Source organism: Rousettus aegyptiacus, unplaced genomic scaffold (genome assembly GCF_014176215.1).
Source record: "Rousettus aegyptiacus isolate mRouAeg1 unplaced genomic scaffold, mRouAeg1.p scaffold_m13_p_1, whole genome shotgun sequence".
In the NCBI taxonomy this organism is placed as follows: domain Eukaryota; kingdom Metazoa; phylum Chordata; class Mammalia; order Chiroptera; family Pteropodidae; genus Rousettus; species Rousettus aegyptiacus.
This window is the reverse complement of record NW_023416284.1, coordinates 13,902,906-13,922,951: the sequence shown is the minus strand read 5'-3', so window position 1 is coordinate 13,922,951 and position 20,046 is coordinate 13,902,906. Positions and strand designations below refer to the sequence as shown.

The 20,046-nt window shown below is 47.8% G+C and overlaps 1 protein-coding gene across 1 annotated transcript; it reads left to right on the top strand.

The window, feature by feature from the left end:
* The first annotated feature begins 814 nt into the window (after positions 1-814).
* LACTBL1 (lactamase beta like 1) lies at positions 815-17,709 on the top strand. The gene is made up of 8 exons (XM_016149185.2): positions 815-905; positions 1,208-1,334; positions 5,728-5,863; positions 8,238-8,347; positions 10,077-10,234; positions 11,209-11,447; positions 15,311-15,416; positions 16,728-17,709. The coding sequence occupies exons 2-8, from the start codon at positions 1,323-1,325 to the stop codon at positions 17,707-17,709; spliced, it is 1,743 nt and encodes a 580-aa protein (XP_016004671.2). The 5' UTR covers positions 815-905; positions 1,208-1,322.
* The last annotated feature ends 2,337 nt before the right edge of the window (positions 17,710-20,046 follow it).

Below are 20,046 nucleotides of genomic sequence, written 5' to 3'. Positions count from 1 at the left end.
TGAAAATGAGTTGGAGTCACATTGGTCAGGGGCAATGGTTCTCAACCTTGACTATACAGTAGAACCACCGAGTCTTAAAAAATCGTGGTGCCCAGGCTGTACCCCTGGGAATCTCTGGGCGTGGGGCCCAGACACCAGTAGTTTTAAAATCTCCCCTGGATTATATTAGGATCTCTAGAAGTGGGACCCAGATACCAGTGGGTTTTCCAGATAATTCCAATGTGTAGCCATATCTAGTGACAAGAGAGCAAATATATTTTCTCTTTTATGCCAACTAAAATCAATGGATAGTGACTTTCTAGAATGTTCACTGAGAAAGATCTGATAATTGAAGAAACAAAGAGGGTGTGACACTTACCCAAGGATATACAGGCAGTGACAGAACCGAGTTATCTGAATACTTAACAACTAGGCTGACCCCAGTGGTCTTCAAACTGTGTTCCTTGGAGCCCCAGGTTCCTCAAAGGTAGCCGAGGGGCTGGTGCGGGGGATGGATGAGGCTGGGAGGCCTGTGGGTGGGTTACTTTCCTGGCAGCCCCCGTCATCTGTCTTACTTTGGGTTTGGCAGAGACTCCTTTTGGAGAGCTCTGTTCCTTTGTCCAACAGCCTGGAGCAATTTAGGTCACATGGTGCTAACCAGCCTTCCTGACAGATGTGTCCCCCTCCCTGCTGCTCAGGCTTGGAGACCCCAGGAACTAATCCCCATGGCAGAGGGCATGGAAGGATTAGTGCTGGGGAAATCAGGCACCACATCTGCCAGCCCCTGGGGGAGCCTGGGTGAAGACTGCGTCTCAGCGCTTAGGAAGCCATTCCTGCCCCCTGGAACACAGGGATGCTCCCGCAGGCACTGGCCAGCCATGGTGGGGCCTGAATTGCCCTGTCCTTCCTGAGTCTTCCGGAAGAGGGTGAGTTGGGGCTCAGCGGTTCTGACAGCTGTCTCTGAGTCTGGAAGTGGGAGGAGGAGCTGGAAGTAGAAGCAGTGACAGGGAAGGTGACCAGCTTTCCTGGCTGGGACGGAGGTATTTGAAGTGCTCTGTGTTAAATCAGGACAGACCCCAGGCAGGCCCAGATGGTGGGTTTTCCGAGCTCCCTTCCCCTTGCCTTTGACACGGAGCTTCATGAAGGGGAGGGGCTGCTTGCCCCCTCCCACCCTCACCCCCCCTCCTTGTCATCTAGCATTTCTCTGTCCTCTTCCTCTCTCTTCCAGCCCCACAAGATTCCTTTTTGCCTTCACTCCTTTGACTGAATTTCCCACTCACAGGGTCTCCTGGCCTGTAGACCCGAATCCTCAAGGAGCTGGAATTTTCCGCACCTTGGAGAGAATGAAGACTCAGGTGAGGCATAGCCCCATGACAGCTTGCTCCAACTATTGGCCTAGACCCCCACCCACCCACCAGCCCTGTATCACCTTCATTGCCATCACTAACATTTCTAGAGTGTGTACCATAGGCCAGGAAGAATTTCAAGTGTTTTCTGTATGTTGACTCATTCAATTCCCTAAACAAATCACCTCTGGGCCTCTGACTGGAGTGCCCAACCCAAGCCCATCACCAACTCCCTGTTCAATGAAGCTTCCCTCCCCGTCAAACCCCGAGGCTGAGCTCACAGGTAACTTGAAGCCCCCAGAGCTCTCTGCGCATGATCTATTTATGGCTGTCTCCCAGAGGCATCACTACAATGCTAGCTGCTAACCAGTGAACGGATTTCTAGGGGCTTTGCTTGCATTATCTCATTTAACCACAGAAACAAAGGTCATTTCCATTATGCAGATGAGAAAATGGAGACTCAAAGCGATGAAGTCATTTGTCCAAAGCTAGTAAGGGCAGAGCCAGCTCAAACTGTGCTTCAGCTGGCCCTTGGTGACTGTTTCTGAATGTATGACTGGACAAGGAGGGCTGTCCCAGAGCGGACGGTGAGAAGGAGGAAGCAGGTGAAGGTCTGGCTGGGGACCACCTGGGGAAGGAGCTGGGGTGTTGTGTTACGGGTGGGGTTTGGGAGAGCCTGCCAGTGTTTTCCAGCTGGGAAGGGAGAGGGGTGAGATTCCTGGTGGCAACTGCAAGTCAAAATGTGAGCAGCTGGTTAGGAGCTTAGAGGTTAAGTACCAACCCCACCATTGGGTCTGCTGGAATAAATCCTGAGATTGGAGACAGACATGAGATTGGGTGGGCCCCAGAGGAGGGCTACAAATTGGGGGTGCAGAAACCCCAGCCACCTGCAGAGGGTAGGGTGGTGCAGAGCACAGAGCTAGACTCCCAGCTCCATCATTCGCTGCCCATGACCTTGGCAAGTCATTTAATGTCTCTGAATTTCATTCTTCACCTTAAAAATGAGAAGACGAGATGCACTGGCCATGCCAGAGGTGACTATTAAGGGAGATTAGGTAGCCCTCCCGTCAGGGTGCCCTCCCTGGCTCGGCCCCGGTGTCCCTTTGCTTATGCTTAAAGGGAGGCGCCTTCCAACTTCCCCCCATAAGAACCTGTGACAATGCCAGAGAGCCCCCCCACCCCGCCCATCACTCTTTGTGAATGCACGAGGAACAAGCTTGTGTCTGGTGTCATTCCTCTGACACTCGAGTGGAAACATCCTAATGCTCTTGGTATCTTAAATGGCTTCATTAAAAAAACAAACAAACTGAGATATAGTTTACATGCAGTAAAAGCCACTCTTTTTGATGTGTAGCTCTATTGAGTTTTGACAAATACATACAGTCCCATAACCACCACCACAATCAAGAAACAGAACTGTTCCAACACCTTCCCAAATCCCCATTCTGCCCTCTGTAATCTACTCCCCCATCCTTACCCATGTAGCCATTAAGTTGTTCTCTGTCTCTAGTTTTGCCTTTTTAGAATGTTATGAAAATAGAATGATACGGTCTGTAGTCTTTTGAATCTGGCTTATTCCGCTTAACATAAGGCATCTGAGATTCACCCACATCACTGTGTGGGTCAGCAGTTCGTTCCTTTACATTGCTGACTAGTATTCCATAGTGTGGATGTACCATAGTCTGTCTATTCATTCCCTGGTTGAAAGACAAGTGGGCTGTTTCTACTCTTGGAAATTATGAATAAACAATAGCTTCACTGTGAAGCCCAAATTGTAGTGGTACAGTAGTAGTAGTGGAAGATACTTTTGAAATTAAGTGAGATTTCCAAATGAAAAAGTGAACTCTTTACAAATAGCCCAGCCCTCTCCAACAGTTGAAGAAATGGAGACCTAAGTGGGGAAGGGGCTTTTCCAGTTACAACTGATTTGGGGAGAGGGGGGCTGAGATTTGAACCCAAGTCTTTCAACTTGCAGGACAATGTAAAGTTCCAAACACATTTCCTGAGAACTTACCACTGCTAGGCAAAATGCCAAGTGTTGGAGACATAAAAAGCCAAGAAGGAATGTTCCTGGTGCTGGAGATACTTCCCACCTAGTAAGGAGCTAGAAAAAGAGACCAGTCGTAACCAGTGAGGGTTACTATTCCAGTGCAGCAATGGGGTGTGCACAGAGAGGAGAGGACTTCAGTTTTTTTTCTGAGGGAGAATGAGAAGGCTTTACAGTTGTCCCCTGCTTTTAAGAGAAGAACACAAATTTGTTGGGTGGAAAGGATAGAACGGGCCTCACAGCCCCAGGGAATGGCAGATGCAAAGGTGCAGAGGGGAACAGTGCAGGCTGTGGGAGCGTAAAGATGCAAGGAGGAGGAGGAGAGGCAGGGATGGGTCCATGGAGTTGGTCGGGGTCAGACCACAGAAAGCCTCCCTGGCCAGACTGTGTCCTGTACGGCAGCAGCTGACACATCGTAAGTGAGCAATCTTCATCACGGAATAGAGTGTAGGATTGGAGAGAGAGGGATAGAGGAGAAGCTCAGCGAGACTTCGATGGAACAGAGCCTAGAAAACAGCAGCTGTCCATACGTATGGACACTGGGTATGTCTGAGAGGTGGTGAACAAGTCGGCGGGGAACAGGTTGGAGTACTTAATGGTACTGAGACGATCGATTATTCGTATGAAAAAAAATAAAATTAAATCCCGTCCTTACATCATAACCAAAAATATATTTGCATGTGACAGTACAGAAATCTAATTTAAGGCCTCTGGGAAAAGGCTTTCTCAAGCACGTGCGTGTGCATACACACTCACACGTGCACATACAGCAAAGGAGACAATGTTGGCGACTGTGACCGGCAACAACCGAAACTAACACAAAAAGGCTTTCTTCAACAATAATAGCCAACGGGCCTTTCAATGTGTTAGACAACTCATTTAATCCTCACTAATGTATGATGCAAGCACTATGATCATTTCCATTTTACAGATGGAGAAACGGAAGCACAGAGAGGTTAAGTGACTTTCTTAAGGTCACACAGCCAGGAAGTAGTTGAATCGAAATTAAAATTCAGGCAATCTGGCCATAGATTCACCACTACACTCTTCTGTTTCCCAACAAAAGTCATCATAAACAATGTGAAAAGACACGCCACAAACGAGAGTATCCAGAGCTTATAAAAAACTCTGATAAAGTAAAAAAAAAATATTGAATAGAAAAAAAAAACACAAGTGAAGGATAAGAACAGTTCTATCACAGAAAAATAAACCCAAATATATACAGTAAATGCATGAGAAAGTGTTCAATCTTATTAGTAATAAAGACAATGTAAATTAAAAACAACAATGAGAGTCACAGATTGTGGGACTATAAACTGGAAAAACTTTGGAGAGCAACTAGATAGAATCTGGTTAAGCTGAGGATGGCTGTATCTTTATACCCAGAAATTTCATTGCTAGGCACAGTGCGACCATCAGAATGTACAAAACAGTCATGATTTTAAGGCAGCCTGGCCCCAGACTCCATGCTCTATTGCATTATGAAGTACATTCGTACAACAGCATACTCCACAGACGTTCAAATGAATAATTCAGAGCAACATGCATCAAATTGCAGGATAATACAGTATGATCATTTATATACGTTTATAAATGTGCAAAACAAGACTACGTGCTTTTTATCGATGTACATACACATAGCTAAAGAATAAAAGCATGCGTGATAATGATAAACACCAAGATCAGAATGAGTGTTACATCTGAGGGGACGGGGAGGAGATTGAGATCTGCGAGGGTAAACAGAGGGCTTCGACTCTACCCGGGATGTTTTATTTCCATCCACTCATTCATTTCACAAGTATTTATTAGGGCCTGCGATGTGCCAAGGCCTGGTCTAGGAATATTACAGTGAAAGAAACAAATCAGGATAAACCAGAGGCCATGGAGGAGAGAAAGAAGGTTAAGAAGTGGCCCCTTCCTTGAGAACCCGTACTCCATTAGGCAGATCAGCTAGTAGTAGTTGAACAACTGTTGTACAGAGAGAGTTGAATTTGCACCATAATGAAGGCTTGTTCCAAGTGCCTTGGAGGGGACCTGTGAGGAGAGTTGCAGCCTTCTTGGAGGAGATGGTCTTAGATAGTTTATTAAGTACATGGGGGAAAGAGAGCCTGCCCTGCAGAAGGAACAGGCTATGCAAAGGCACAGAGGTGCAGAGGTCAACACATGGCAGAGCTGTTGAACAGGTCATACTGGGAAGGACCTTGGTTTTACAGGTGTGAAATTTACCCCAAGCTGTGGACTTTCATAATGTCTGGGTGAACCTAAGGCATTGGAGGAGACAGGGTGGGGGTCCCTCTCTCACTTCCCTCTGGCTGACCCTCATGGGGACTGTGCCCTGTGTCCCCCCACTTCCAGGCTGGCTGGAGGGTCAGCCTGCTGAAAGTAAAAAAGAAGTGGCTCTTCCCGGCTTCCTGCATCTTCTTCTTCTTGCTCTCTGTGCTCATGACTGGCTGCTTCCTGTGGCAGTATCACCTCCCCAAGCTCAAGACCGGTGAGTGCAGAAACATCCTCGGGTTTCTCCCCATCCCTGTGGGTCCTCGTGGGCTTTAAGCTGCCACTCCTGATGCGAGGGTGTAGAAGGAGGATCGTAAGATTTAAACGCAGAAGCGCTCACCTCCACTCAGACTTCAACTGTGCATCTTTGGGCCAGTCATGTGACCTCTCTGTGCCTTGATGCCCTTGTGTATAAAATGAGGATCCTAATGCCGCTTGGGTTTTCTAAAACCACCCGGTCTGGGGGTAAAACTCAGGGTGCCCCAGAAAGCATAAACTGTTTCTTTTGCTCTGCCTTCAGTCTCCACGCTGGGACCTCCAGGCTCTGTTCCCCTTGAAAGACCCTTCCCCAGTATATCTAATACCCTGCGAGGAACAACACAGGTGTGCATGAACGGCAGCTGCCATGTCTTGGAGCCTCTCTATCCTGGGCTGGTCAAGGCTCGGCAAATGGGCCACCATTGCTGGTTATGTCTACTCGTCCCTCTGTTTCTATAGCAACCCCTGGGTCCTCCAACTTGCTAGGATTCTGGATGGTCCAGAATCCGGGTCTCCACTGAAGGTGGGAAGAACGTCTCTTTCCATTCCTCTCAGTCATCCTGCGTTATGGATGCCAGAGGCTCAAAGAGGTGCCCCGGGCTCCAAAGTCCCACAGAGATATTTTTGCAGAAATGGCTCTTTTTATTTTCTCACCAGCCTCTTCTCTCCCACCCCAATCCATTCTTTCTAGGGTAAAATTCTTTTTATCAGGGGCTTCTTAGTCTCTCAAGCAAACAGTCTCCAAGTGGGTACTGTTCAACAGATAGTATTACTATAAATGCATAAAAATAAAGTATTAGAGAAATTAAATGAAAAAAAGACATAGAAACCTGAAGCCCAAGTTTCGAATAATTAAACAGGCACAAAATTACCTCATCAAACTGCTATAAAAAGTTTCTAAATGCTTTCTCTCAAATTTTGTACTTAATTTGTCACAAATGGGAAACAAACGTTCCTGGGTACATGGCCTAAGTCCTCACCCTGGCATGGGCATCACCTGAGAGGTTGGTAGAAATGAGGACACCCAGGGCCCATGTCATACCTACTGAATCAAATCTGCATTTTAAGAGATCCGGGCGATTTTTCATGCGTGTACACATTAGAGATGCATGGCTGCAGACACCAGCCCTACCTGGGTCCCAGGCTGAGCAAAGCTTAGACTCTCTCTGACTGAGCCCTCCCTATTCCAATTATTAAATCTATGTCACGGAGTTGTTGCAAGATCTTCCCCAAGGTGTGTAATCTTCCTGTTTGGGACCGTATCAGTCATCTATTGCTGAGTAACAAACCACCCCCAAACCTGCTGGTTTTGAACAAAGTGATTCATTCTTTCTCATTCTGTGGGCTGGCTGGCAGTTCCGCTGGGATCTCTCCGATACAGCCACCCAAGTCGGCTCTCCCTTTATGTGGACTCTCGCTCTCAAGGTAGCTATCCCAGGCTTGTCCATGATGGGGAAGTAGTCCCAGAAAGCCAAGGCCTATTAAGGCCTAATTCTGGAAGGCCCGCAAACAATGATTCATTCAGCCTCATTCTATTGGTCAAGGCAAGTTGCAAAGCCAGCCAGATTCAAGAGATCGGAAAAGCTAAAAGAGTTTATGGCCACAGTGAACCTCCAGCCTTCTCTCAGTTCTGGGCAGTCTCGGGAAGCAGTAGAATTCAAAAAAAGTGCAGATGCTCAGGGTGCTCACCGCCCCACACTGTCGTTAGAGGATGAGGGGAGGTCTGGGGGCCTTTGCGATGCTTTCCCAGTCTGAATCCTACCCTGCTGAGGCCTACACCTTTTCCTCTGAGGTTCCAAGGAAGCCATACAGCCAGAATGAGACTCTAGCCCCTTATGCCCAGACTCATGGCTCTGGTGATAGAATGAGTTGTCCCTTGTGATTTAGGCTAGAAGCCTACGTGGGGCCCAAGTACACTTCTCCACCCAAATATATAATCAGAATTAGGGAAAGAGAGACAGAAAGACACATAGCCGAGCCTGCCCCAAGGGACTGGAACTTTGCTAAGTCTGCTGATCTCATGGAAGGAGGAAACTGTTCATACAAGAGAGAAAGGCTGCCAACTGGGGACTGTGGCCTAATTGGTATTTTGAAGGCGAGTGTGGGACCATCCCTTCTCCTCTGGGCATACTCTCCTCTTTGCTCCTTGCTCCCCATGGCTGGTCTCTGCACCTTGATGCCTCCTGGCGAGGCTGCTGCCAGTGGGGAGGGTTGGCCTCAAGGCATGGCTCTGGCCTTTGCTGCCTGCCGCCTTCCCACCTCCTCCTCTAGGACGCCCCCTAGATTCCTATCCTGATCTCTGCCCCCTTCTCACCATGTGATGCTCCCTACAGGTTCCTTGGGACCAGAGGTGACCGCTGCCCCAGTGAGGATGTGTCCCCAGCACCCTGAGCCTGTGCCCTTGGCCCACCCCCTGCCCGTGTTGAAGGAGGCCCTGGAAAAGGTCAGTGGGTGTGTGCTGGTGATGAAGGGGAGGACATGCTCTCTGTGCCGGAAGTGGCATTCATTCATTCGACAGGTAATTTTTGAGTACCTACTCTGCGCTAGGCACCAAGGATATGGCAGGAAGAAGATACTATCCTGATCCTAAGAAACTACGAATCTGGGAGTGAGGGAACAGCCATGACAATGAACATGTATAACGCAGGGATAAGAATAAGGATGAGGAACGTTTAGGGAACTATGGGGGCACAAAGGAGCAGGCCTTAAAGTCAGGGAAGGCTTTGGGAGGAAGTGGTATCTAAATTGGTATGTGAACAAGTTGGTGATAACCTAGATGATATGCATCTATATAGTAAGGGAGCTTGCGGAGAGAGAAGGGTGTGCTGTAGGTAGAGGGAACAGCACGTGTAAAAACCCAGAGGCAGCCAAGTACAAGTCACATACAGAGAACTTAGAGGAAATTCAGTCTGGTGGGGCCATAGGTAGGGGGAGGAGAAAGTTGAGATGGGAGAGGATGACAGAGCCCATTGCAACAAAATTAAAAACACACAGTCTACAACACCACTTTTACCGTTGTAGGGTGGCCTAACACTGGAGGGTTGTCTGCCAGCTCTAGTCTGTGCCAGTCAGACCCCACCTACTTGGGTCATTCACCTTAGACATACAGACCAATGAAACAGGATCGGAAATGTAGGAGCGGCAAAGTGGTGGGAGGATTTAAAACCGTCGTCCGAGGAACAGTTGAAGGGAAGGAGGCTGTTGTGCCCTCATAAGAGAAGGTGCAGACCAATGTAGAGAGACACAATCACCGCCCGTAAATACATGAAACGCTTTTATGAGGAGAGGAAATAGAAGAATGCCACGTGGCTCCCGAGGGTCATAGAAATTAAAAAAAATAAATAAATAAACACATACACAGTAATAACCATTGTTGCCTTCTAGTGAGTACCTCGTATGTGCTAACCTCTATCTAAATACCTCGTGAATCGTTACCTGTGGAGGGGGAAACTGAGGCTCAGAGAGGTAAAGTTAGTGCAGGGATGGAAACTACAGGTAGACACAGCTCAACTCAGGGAATGTAAAATCGCTCGGCACGTTGGTCCGGCAGTTAATTAAAAACCAGGGCTGAGTGAGCGTGGGGTTCTAATCCTGATTCCATTAGCCGTTACCCCTTGGGCAAGTCACTTCACATCTCATAGACTCAGTTTTCTCACCTGTAAAATGGGGAGAAATTAGCACTAACTTATTATGAGGATTAAATGAGACAGTGTATGAAACTCACATTCTTAACGGTCGGTAAATGTTACCTGTTGTCACCATTTAAAAGAATGAGGTATTTTCAATAAATGTTCAAAGAGAACCTAGGACCATCCGTCAATAGTAAATTCTCCAACACCAGGGTGCCAGACAAGGGTTCGACTACATCAGTAGTTTTATCCCCTCCCTCCTCTTGTAATTTAACCAGGAAATGTTTATTTGAGCAAAAGTCTTCTTGAGGAAGCCCTACATGTAGAACAGATTCTAGGGCAACTGCTCTGCTTACAGCTGGGGTAGGAGGCCCCACTCCATGGGGCATAGTTTGAGATCTCAGGTCTGGAGGCTCACTGGGCTGCCCTCCAGCAACTGGAGTGGGGGGTAGACAATGGAGGGGAGCCAAGCAGGGTGTGCAGATGAGAGGCAGGGTGTGTCTCTGCGCCCGGACTCCGAGCCTCCTGCTTTTCTCCTCCAAGGTGGACAGGATCCTGCGCCAGGCACTGCCTGCCCCGGGGCTGGCCGCCATGTCTGCCGTCGTCATCCACAATGACACTGTGCTCTGGACCGGAAACTTTGGAAAGAAGAATGGCTCAGACCCTGCTTCCGGGCCCCCCAATGAGTACACCATGTACCGGTCAGCGGAGTGACCTCCTGGGTCTTATGGAGGGGGTAGGGGTGAGAGGATAAGGGGACCTAGGAGATAGGGAGACTCAAGATAATTATGACTGGGGGTCCAAGCTGCTAGGGCCCTTTAGTCCTGACAATTTCATAGATGAGGAGACTGAGGTCCAGAGAGAACCAGTGAGTTCACGCCACAGGGGTAGTAGGTCAGGTTGGAATCCCTTCTGGGGAGCCCTTCGCCCCAAACCTCCCTCACTAGAGGGGCTCCCTTGTGTCCCATCCTCCCAACCCTCCATGTGCCACAAAGGAACCATAACTAGTGCTTGGGGTCTTAACCCGGGTCCCTGTCAGCTAGCCTCAGTGCCCAGGTGAAAGCCACTTGGGACATTCTGCTGCACCCAAAGTCTCCTCTCTTGGGTGCTGCCTGCAGGGTCCCCAAAGCTCACAATGCAACGTGAACACCTTCACCCCCAGAGATCTTGTGAGGAATACAGGGGTTCCATTCACATTGCACCTGCTATGTGCCAGACATGGGAACAACAGTTATATTCGCTGTCACTTACTGAGCATTTACTACCTGCCAGCACTTTATGAATGAATGAATCTCATTCAATTCTTTCTACAACCTGTGAAATGGACAAGGAATCTCAGAAAGTATTTGCCCAAAACCACTTGGCCAGTGAGAGTCAGAGGTATGACCCAACCCAGGTCTGTCCCAGAATGGGAAGCGCCTGGGGGAGGGCCTGCCATGCGGTAGGTGCTTCAGAGTATCTGTCCAGCCCAGTTCCACTGCCTCTGGTTTGGGATGTTCTCAAGCATCCCAAAGCCAATTCTACAGAGGCTGGTGAATGTCTGTCTGATATGTTAAATAAGGTGGACTCAGTGCTTTTCTAGAATGCTAGAAAGTTGGAGGCTGCGCATAGGGTAGAGGTGGGTTGTGGGGCCAGTAAGATGCCCTCTGTGCCCTGTGCCTCCAACACTATCCAGGATCTCCAGTGTCTCCAAGATCTTTCCAGTCCTCATGCTGTACCGCCTGTGGGAGGAGGGCACCGTAGCCTCTCTGGATGACCCTCTGGAGCGGTATGCCAGCAGCTTCACCATTAACAACCCGCTGGGCATGGCATCGGCCCCCAAACAACAGAGCCTGACGGTTGGGCTGGAGGAAGTGGGCCCAGCCCCAAGGCCTACGCCTGTCACCCTCCGAAGGATGGCCAGCCAGCTCTCAGGTGAGTGGTTCTGAACTTACCTTGCTCAACCCCAAACATTTCAGGTAGGGGAACTGAGGAGCAGGTCTTTTCTGACCAGGCTGGGCCCACTCTCTGCTCTGCTTCCTGAACTGGCCATAGCTCCCTCTCACCCTCCCTGCCGGGGGGCCAGGGGTAGAAAGATATGATGTGGGAAAAGCTGAGGTGCAGCCTGTGACTGTAGATCAAGTGGACAAATCAAGATCAGTTGGTAGTTTAAAAGCAAGGTGACAGGTCAAGATCTGCTTAGTAGGTAAAGAATAAGTCAACAAGTCAACACTTGCATACAACTCTCCAATGAAGACCTAATTTTCCTCAATATATGAAGATCACTGATGAATCAATACAAAGACCAACAACCCAACAGAAAGGTGGATAAAAGATAGGAACAGAATAAACAATTCACAGAAAAGGAACTACAAATGGCTCTTAAGAATATTAAAAAATACGAAAGGATGCTCAACCTCATTCATAACAAAATAAATGCGAATTAAAACTACTGAGAGACATTTTCCCCCTTTCAGATAGGGAAAGATTAAAACAGCAGGTGCACTGAGTTGGTGGGGTTGTGATGAAATAGGCCCTCTTATAGGTCAGCGTGGGAATTAAAATCGGTGCGACCTGCAGGGAGGGCAGTTGGTAGTATCTATCACAATTAAAAATGTCTATACCTTCGAGCAATTACTCTTCCAGGAAATCCTCTTACAGAGGTACTCACACACGTGTGGTTGAGGTATGTACACAGTTATTCACTACAGCACTGTAATAGTGAAAGACTGAAACAACCCAAGTATCCATAGATAGGGGAATGACGAAATAAATTATGACACAGCTATATGAATACTATGTAGCCCTAAAAAAGGGTAATAATATTCTTTATATACCGAAATGGAATAAGATTCAATGTTAAGTGGGAGGAAAAAGCTCATAACAGCACATATTGTATGCTACTACATGGATAAACAAAATATACACATGTAATGTATATGTGTATTTGAAGGTGTATGTATAATGCATGTGTAATGTACATACACAACACATATATGTAATCTCTCTCTCTCTCTATGTGTGTGTGTGTGTGTGTGTGTGTGTGTGTGTGTGTATATATATATATATATATATATATATATATGAAATTTCTTTGGAAGGGATCAAAAGAGATTGAAACATTGGGTTGCCTCCAGGGAGGGAAACTGGGTGGCTGGAGAGAAGTGTAAAAAGAAAATTTTTCATCATATACCCTTTGAAGTCTTTTGAATTTTTAATCATGTAAGCGAATTACTTATTAAAAATAAATTTTGTAATAATAATAATAATAATACAATAACACACCAAGATGAAATCGATATGATGGAAAGGCAGGAGCAGGCTAAGGTACCGGGCAGCACTGGATCAAAGCGGGCTAGATGCTGAGGGATTGTTCTGGAAGCTACTGAAGAACAATTCATGGGCCTGTTTGCCTATCTGCCACCCGTGACTGGGGAGGGCTGGTTTAAAGGTGTGTTGTATGGGTGGGAGGCGGGCTCTGCTGTATGGTGACTGATCCAGCCAAGGGGAAAAGGCAGGCACTGTCTGCCCCACCCCCAAATGCCTTCTATTGCTCCTATTTGCAATCATCAACCCATCAACCCTCAAGGTAAGAATCCCTTACAAGTGTCCACCGTTTTATCATTTTACAGAGTGAGTTCAGGCCTAAGGTCTCAGTTAGTGGACATGGCTGGTTATCACTGCTATTAGCAGATGGTGAACCTGAGGCTCAGTGAGAGGATGGAGTCTCCTGAGGTAGTCCAGGTGGGACAGGATCAGTCTTCGTGGGGGAAGGCTGCCCAGTGGTTAAAGGCACAAGCACTGGAATTCCAGCTCTGCCTCCTCTTAGCTGTGTGATCTCGGACAGGTCGCTTAACTTCTCTGAGCCTTGTTTTTCTCCTCTGCAAAATAACCATGGTTCAGACTGTTATGGGGGATTAAATGAGCTAATGAGTGTAAAACATTTAGCTTAGCGCCCGGCACACAGCAGGTACCTGCCTGATTATTATGGCCAGAGGTAGACATAGGTTTAAGGGGGCCTGATGAAGATATACTTCTGGGTGTCCTGTTTAACAATACGATGTTATAAATTCAAAATTAGATACAGGCCTTGGAAGGGGCTGTCTAGGTGGGGAGCCCTAAGGATTAAACTTCACGAACCTCCTGTTAGATCCACTACTGGTTATAATCTGACTCCAGGGCTCCCTCTAGGGGTGTGCTGTGGATTCCTCTTTCACTATACCTAGGGAAGTCAGCACAGGGCTAAGTGGTGAGTTTAAAAACACCTACATGTCTTCTTTTAGTCCCAAAGGGGCCAGTTGAGCATATGGCTATCTGACTAACTATGTTCTAGGCTCTCTTTTACGATTGACTCCCATCCTAATCTACAGCTTTCTCCCATTTCTGGAGCTTTTCATCCATACTCTTAGTTAGGTCTTGCAACGCCTCGCAGGGAAACCACTGCAGATGCTTCAGTCCACTTACAGACAGAGCAAATAGAGGATCAGAGAGGTAAAACACATGGGTTGCGGGCGTCACACAGCAAGAAGTGCTAGAGTGAAAGCTTAAACCCAGGACTTGGGACTTCATCCCCTAGTCACACAGGCCAAAAGCCTTGGCATCATCCTGATACTTCTCATTTCCACACCCTCCACGTCCTTTCTAGTAGTAAATTCTGTTGGTTCTACTCTCAAAATATGTCCGGAATCCATCTGCTTCTCACCACCTCCGCTGCTAGCACTCTAGTCTAAGCCAACATCACTTAACCATGGATTTGCAAGTCCGCTTGCTGGCTTCCCTGCTGCTGCCGCGGCCCCCAAAGATCTGTATTGGCACAGCAGCGAGAGCAGCCTTGATATAACATGTCGGATTGTATCACTCCTCCGGTCAAAACCGCTGCAGTGGCCCCATCCCACTCTGGTAGCCTATCGCATTCTATAGGATCTGGTACCCTGATATCGCTCACCTCCAAAGTCTCCCCCTTTCTCATTCCCTTCCAGCCACACTGGTTGTTCCATGCTGTTCCTTAAACATGCCAAGACATACCTATTTCAGGGCCTTTGAATTTGCTGTTTCCTCTGCTTGAGGAATTCTTTTCTCACAGAGTGCATGATTCTCTCCCTCACCGTCTCCAGGTCTCACTAGCTCGAGGGTCACCTTCTCCGTGAGGCCTCCCTCTGACCATCCTGTATAAAATAACAAGCTCTCCTTTCTTACACGGAATCAGATTTATCCATAGCATGAATATTTATTTGCTCATTGTCTTGTCCCCTCCACTGGGCAGGGACTTCGTTCACTCCTGAATCTCCAATACCCAGAACCTTCCTTGGTGCAAAACAGATGCTTGAAATCTATTGTTGAGTGGATGGACGGGAATAACCTGTGATCCTTCCAAAGATGTCACATCCAGTAAGAAGAGAAGTCCAAGTGGTCACAAAGCTGTTTGAACCACTGATCTCAAAAATTTTACAGAATCCAACTTCTGTAGTTGGTGATAACAAGTATTTTTTTTTTTTTGAGCAGTTGCTATGACTAGGCACCATGCCAAGCATTCTATCTCATACGATTTTCACATCAGCCCTGCAATATAAGAATTATTTTCCTCACGTAGATGAGGGGACCGGGGCTCAGAGAGGTCAAGTGGCTTGTCCAATGAAACACAGGCAGGATTATTAGAGGCCATTCTAGACTACCCTTGTTTTGTCAGGTGATTTTGTTATTATCTTCCAACCCATGGCAGGTGGGGGAGGGAGCACACCCAGGGGCCCGCCACGCCGCCCTCCGCTGGCCCAGCAGATCTGACCACTGCTCTTCCCCAGGGCTGCCCAGAAGGCTCCGCTCCACTTCGCTGCTGTGGAGGGGCAGCACCCAGGAGGCTCTGAGCCTGCTCAAGGATGACGTGCTGGTGGCGGATCCGGGGACCAGGTGAGGAGTGCGCCTTGATGCTCTGCCAACATTAGGAACCTCCTGAGGAGACACACAACGCTTCCGGGAGAGAGTCTGCACCACCTCATTCTAGGTGGTCAGAGCCAGGAGAGACCTCGGGATCACTGAATACAACCCCTATTCTACAGCTGAGAAGACTGAGGCCCAGAAAGCAGCAGCATGGCAAGGCAGAGGTGACCTGGGTCCGGATCCAGTTCTGTTTAAACCTAGTCATCAACTCAAAGTTTATTGTGCATCTACTTGAGCCCGGAATGTGCTAAACTGAGATACAGTAGTGAACAAATCCAACTAGGTCCCCCCTCATGGAGTTTGCATTCTAGTGAATGAACTGTGAGCATCCTTATCAGTAAACAGATAAACAAGATACACGTAGATTTCGCCAAGGGCCATGATGGGAATAAATGGGATGCCGATGAGATAGGGAGTGGATAGTGGGGGTGCGGCCCTGAACAGAGAAGCCCAGCTCTGGGAGCGGTGGAGCCGGACAGAGGACGGCTAGCATTCTCCTGCCTAAGACATACCCTTCCAAGCCCATTGGCCATTATTTGGAAAAAGATGCCTCTTTTTCAAATTTGCCCCTCTCCTTTTCCAAATACTGAACCTTAGTCCCCACTTACTGGAGGAAGAAAGGATCCAGCTCTGCCACTAAATTGCTGTGTGACCTCAGAGGAGGCACTTTGCCTCTCTGAATCTCACCTTCCTCATCTGTAAAAAAGGAGGTTGGGCTAGAGTTCAGGAATGTCTAGCAGCATTTGTGGATCCTTGTGCCTTATCGAGGCACTATTTTAGAGATGCTGAAACTGCACCTGCTCTGGGAAAGAAAAGAGACCTCTTATTGATTATTGGTGACTGTCATGGCTGGGAAGAAGGGAGGGGCGAAATCCTGTTTCTTATCTTTGAGCTACTGTCCCTAGCCCCAGACAGTCTAAGACTCTAGTTTTCCCTGTGCTAAAGTAAATCATACTGAAGTGTGAAAGACCAATAAGATTTGTTTGATCACTTTCCCAGGTGCAGTCCTCAGCCCAGATCTCTTCCTACCTGTTGTGTGACCCCGGGCAATTCTCTGTCCCTCTCTGGGCCTTCCTCTTTCCAGAGGTAGCATAGTGATTGCCGAAGTCTTTGCTCGGTCTGGCCATTCGGAATGCAGTGAAGCAGGTTCTTTCTTTGTCCCACCCAGTCCAATGAAACTCTGGTGGCATTTCAGACAGGCTGAGCAGAGGTAAGGGGCTACTTAGGCCCTGGATGTGTTCATTCTGGGTTTCATACCAGTTTTTACCCCGTCCCTTCTAGGTGCCACTATAGCACGCTGGCCTTCTCGCTTCTGGCTCACGTCCTGGCAGCCCACACAGCCCACGGTGACTACCAGCGCTGGATCTCCGAGAACGTGCTGGAGCCCCTGGGGATGGCAGACACTGGCTTCGACCTCACCCCTCCTGTGCGCACCCGCTTGGCGGCTGGCTTCTATGGCAGCGGGAGGCCGGCGCCACTTTACGACCTGGGCTGGTACCGCCCGTCAGGCCAGATGTACTCCACCGCCGCCGACCTGGCCAAGCTGGCCATGGAGCTCCTGGGTAGCAGCCCCAAGAGGCTCCTGCGACCCGACGTCGCCAAGACGCTGCTGGCGCCGCTGCTGGCCTGCCCAGGCGCCTACTTCGCCAACGAGACGGGCACGCCTTGGGAGTTCCACATGCAAAGGGGCTACCGCGTGGTGCGCAAGGACGGCGACCTGGACGGCTACGCTGCCACCTTCTCCCTGGTGCCATCCCTGCACCTGGGGCTTGTGCTGTTGCTGGCTGGGCCGCGTCCCCCCGGGCCCGACCTGGTGGCGCAGGCCTACGATGTGCTTCTGCCAGCCATGGAAAGGGCCCTACGGGAGGCCGAGCTCAGCCCGGCCCCGCCGCCCAGCGCGCACCCCTTCACCGGCTACTTCACCTTTGCCAACCTGACCTTCTATGAGGTGCGTGCCGGGCCAGCGGGTGAGCTGCGCCTGCGCCAGTTCGGGCCCCGCGTCGAGGCGCTGGTGCCCCCTGCGTTCCGCACGCTGTCGCTGCGCCACCTGCGCGGCCGCGTCTTCCAGCTGCACGTGGCCCGGGAGTTCCCGTGCATGCTGCCGCTCGGCGACGCCTGGCTCTCCCTGGAGGCCCAGCACGGGCAGTTGGTCAACTTCTACCCCTTGGACGACCATGGGCTGTCCCCAGGATTTGACGTGCCGGGCCTCAACACATACCGGGTGCTGAGGCTGCTGCGCAAGCCCGTATTCAAGACCCAGTGACCCTGGGCTCTGTCTCAAGCCTCCCCTTCCGCGCCTCCCAGATTTCCAACCTAGGTTTGGAAGGCAAGACTGCAGGTACGTCTGTCTATTAGAGACCCTGAGTAGTTGACAAAGAGGGGTATGGCGGTGCTTCTCAAAGTGTGGGTCCCAGACCATAGCTGGTGTGCGAATTGTTCGTTATCCGTGGGAGAGGATGAGCTAAGTACAGAAATTTCGAGTAGAGCATTTAGAAACTTTAATAGCATACCAACAAAGTGCTTTTGTGTCTGTCGAATCTAAGACAAAATATGGGCTTACATTTTGTCGTAAAAAAATAATTAAACTTATTGAGTTATAATTTACAGAAAATGAAATGCACACATTATCAGGGTATAGTTCTGTGATTTTGACAAATATTTATACCCATTGCCGCAACCAAGATACAGAAAATTTATGTTGCCTCCAAAACTTAACTTTCTACTGCTTTGCATTTTAGTCCCCTACCCTATACCCAGCCCCAGGCAAACACTGACGTTTTTCCATCACTGTAGATTAGTTTTGCCTGGTCTAGAATTTCATATAAATTTCATATCAATTGTATTGTATAGTCTTTTGTATCTTTTGTTTATTTGGTTGTTGTTTGGCATGATGTTTCGAGGTTCAGCCATGTCTTCGTGTGTATCCATAGTTCCTTTTGATTCCTGAATAGTATTCCATGCAATGTCTATATCACAATTTTTTATACATTCACCTGTTAATGGACATTTGGGTTGTTTCCATATTGGGGCTGTTATAAAAAAGCATTCCTGTATAAATCATTTTCTGCATACATACTTTGATTTGTCGGGTAAATAGGTGTGACTGCCATGCAGTTTTCCAAAGCACCTGTACCACTTTACATTTCCATCAGCAGTATGTATGTGACAATTCCATTGTTCCATATGCTTGTAAACACTTAGCATTGACACCCTTTTAAAATTTAACCATGCTAGTGTTTATGAAGTCCCGTCTTACTATGATTTTAATTGTATTGTATTTATCGTATTGTAAAAGTTCTTTATGTGCTCTGGATATGTCCTTTGTCAGATACGTGTTTTGAAAAATATGTTTTTAAAAAAAATTTCATTAAGTCAATGTATTTTTAAATTTCTTTTGAGATTTTTCTCTTTGACCACATGGATTATTTTGAGGTGCGTTTTTTAGTTTCCACGTATTCAGAGATTTTCCCGGTTATCTTTATGCAGTTGATTTTGAGTTTGATTTTATTGTCGTCAGAGAACAAACTTTGTCTGATTTCGATTATTTTAAACTTTGCTGAGGTTTGTTTTGTGGCCCAGTATATGGTCTACTTTGGTATATGTTCTGTGGGCACTTGAAAAGAACGTGTGTTCTGCTCTTGTTGGGCAGAGTGTACTACAGATGTCAGTTAGACCTTGTTGGTTGCTGGTGTTGTCGACTTCTCTAACCTTGCTGACTTTCCACCTAGTTCTATCAACTGTTGAGAGAGGAATTGAAGTCTCCAATTATAATTGTGAATTTGTCTGTTTTTAAAGAATTTTTTCAGTTTTACTTCACGTATTTTGTAGCTTTGTTGTGTAACCCAGCTAACCTGAGTGCATGGTATGGATTCAGACCAGAACTTTTACTTTTTTGACCTAAATCTTAAATGGAAAATATATTTTACTTTTGTATACATTGATATAACTGAAACAATATTTACCCTTGTCACATGTGGTTGGAGTCTGATCTTTTTAATTCTATTATTTTTCTTAAGATTTAATTTTTTAAAGAGGAGTTTTAGGTTCACAGAAAAATTGAGAGGTACAGCGATTTCCCATATACCAGGGGTCCGCCAAGCCCCAGGCCATGGACCAGTTCCGATCCATGGTCTGTTAGGAACCGGGCTGCACAGCAGGAGGTGAGTGGTGGGCGAGCGAGCAAAGCTTCATCTGTATTCGCAGCTGCTCCCAGCACTAGCATCACTGCTTCAGCTCTACTTCAGATCATCAAGCATTAGATTCTCATAGGAGCACCAGTCCCTGGTGCCAAAAAGATTGGGAACCACTGCATATACCTTCTGCCCATACACATGCATGTCCTCCCTGGTACCAGTATTCCCTACCAGAAAGGTGCATTTGTTACAATCAATGAACCTAAATTGACACATCATTATCGCCCCAAGTCTGTAGTTTACATTAGAGTTCACTCTTGTTGTTGCACATTCTATGGATTTGGTCAAATGTGTAAAGACCTGTATCTACCATTATAGTATCATACATGGTATCATTCACTGCACTAAATATCCTCTGTGTCATGGGCTATTTTTTTCTCTCCCTCTCTACCAAATCTGGCAACCAC

What these genes read in the sequence shown, in the direction of transcription:
- LACTBL1 (XM_016149185.2), top strand. An exon ending in TGAAGGAGGCCCTGGAAAAG is followed by an intron (nt 8,348 to 10,076) that starts GTCAGTGGGTGT and finishes TTCTCCTCCAAG; the next exon opens with GTGGACAGGATCCTGCGCCA. An exon ending in GTGGCGGATCCGGGGACCAG is followed by an intron (nt 15,417 to 16,727) that starts GTGAGGAGTGCG and finishes CGTCCCTTCTAG; the next exon opens with GTGCCACTATAGCACGCTGG.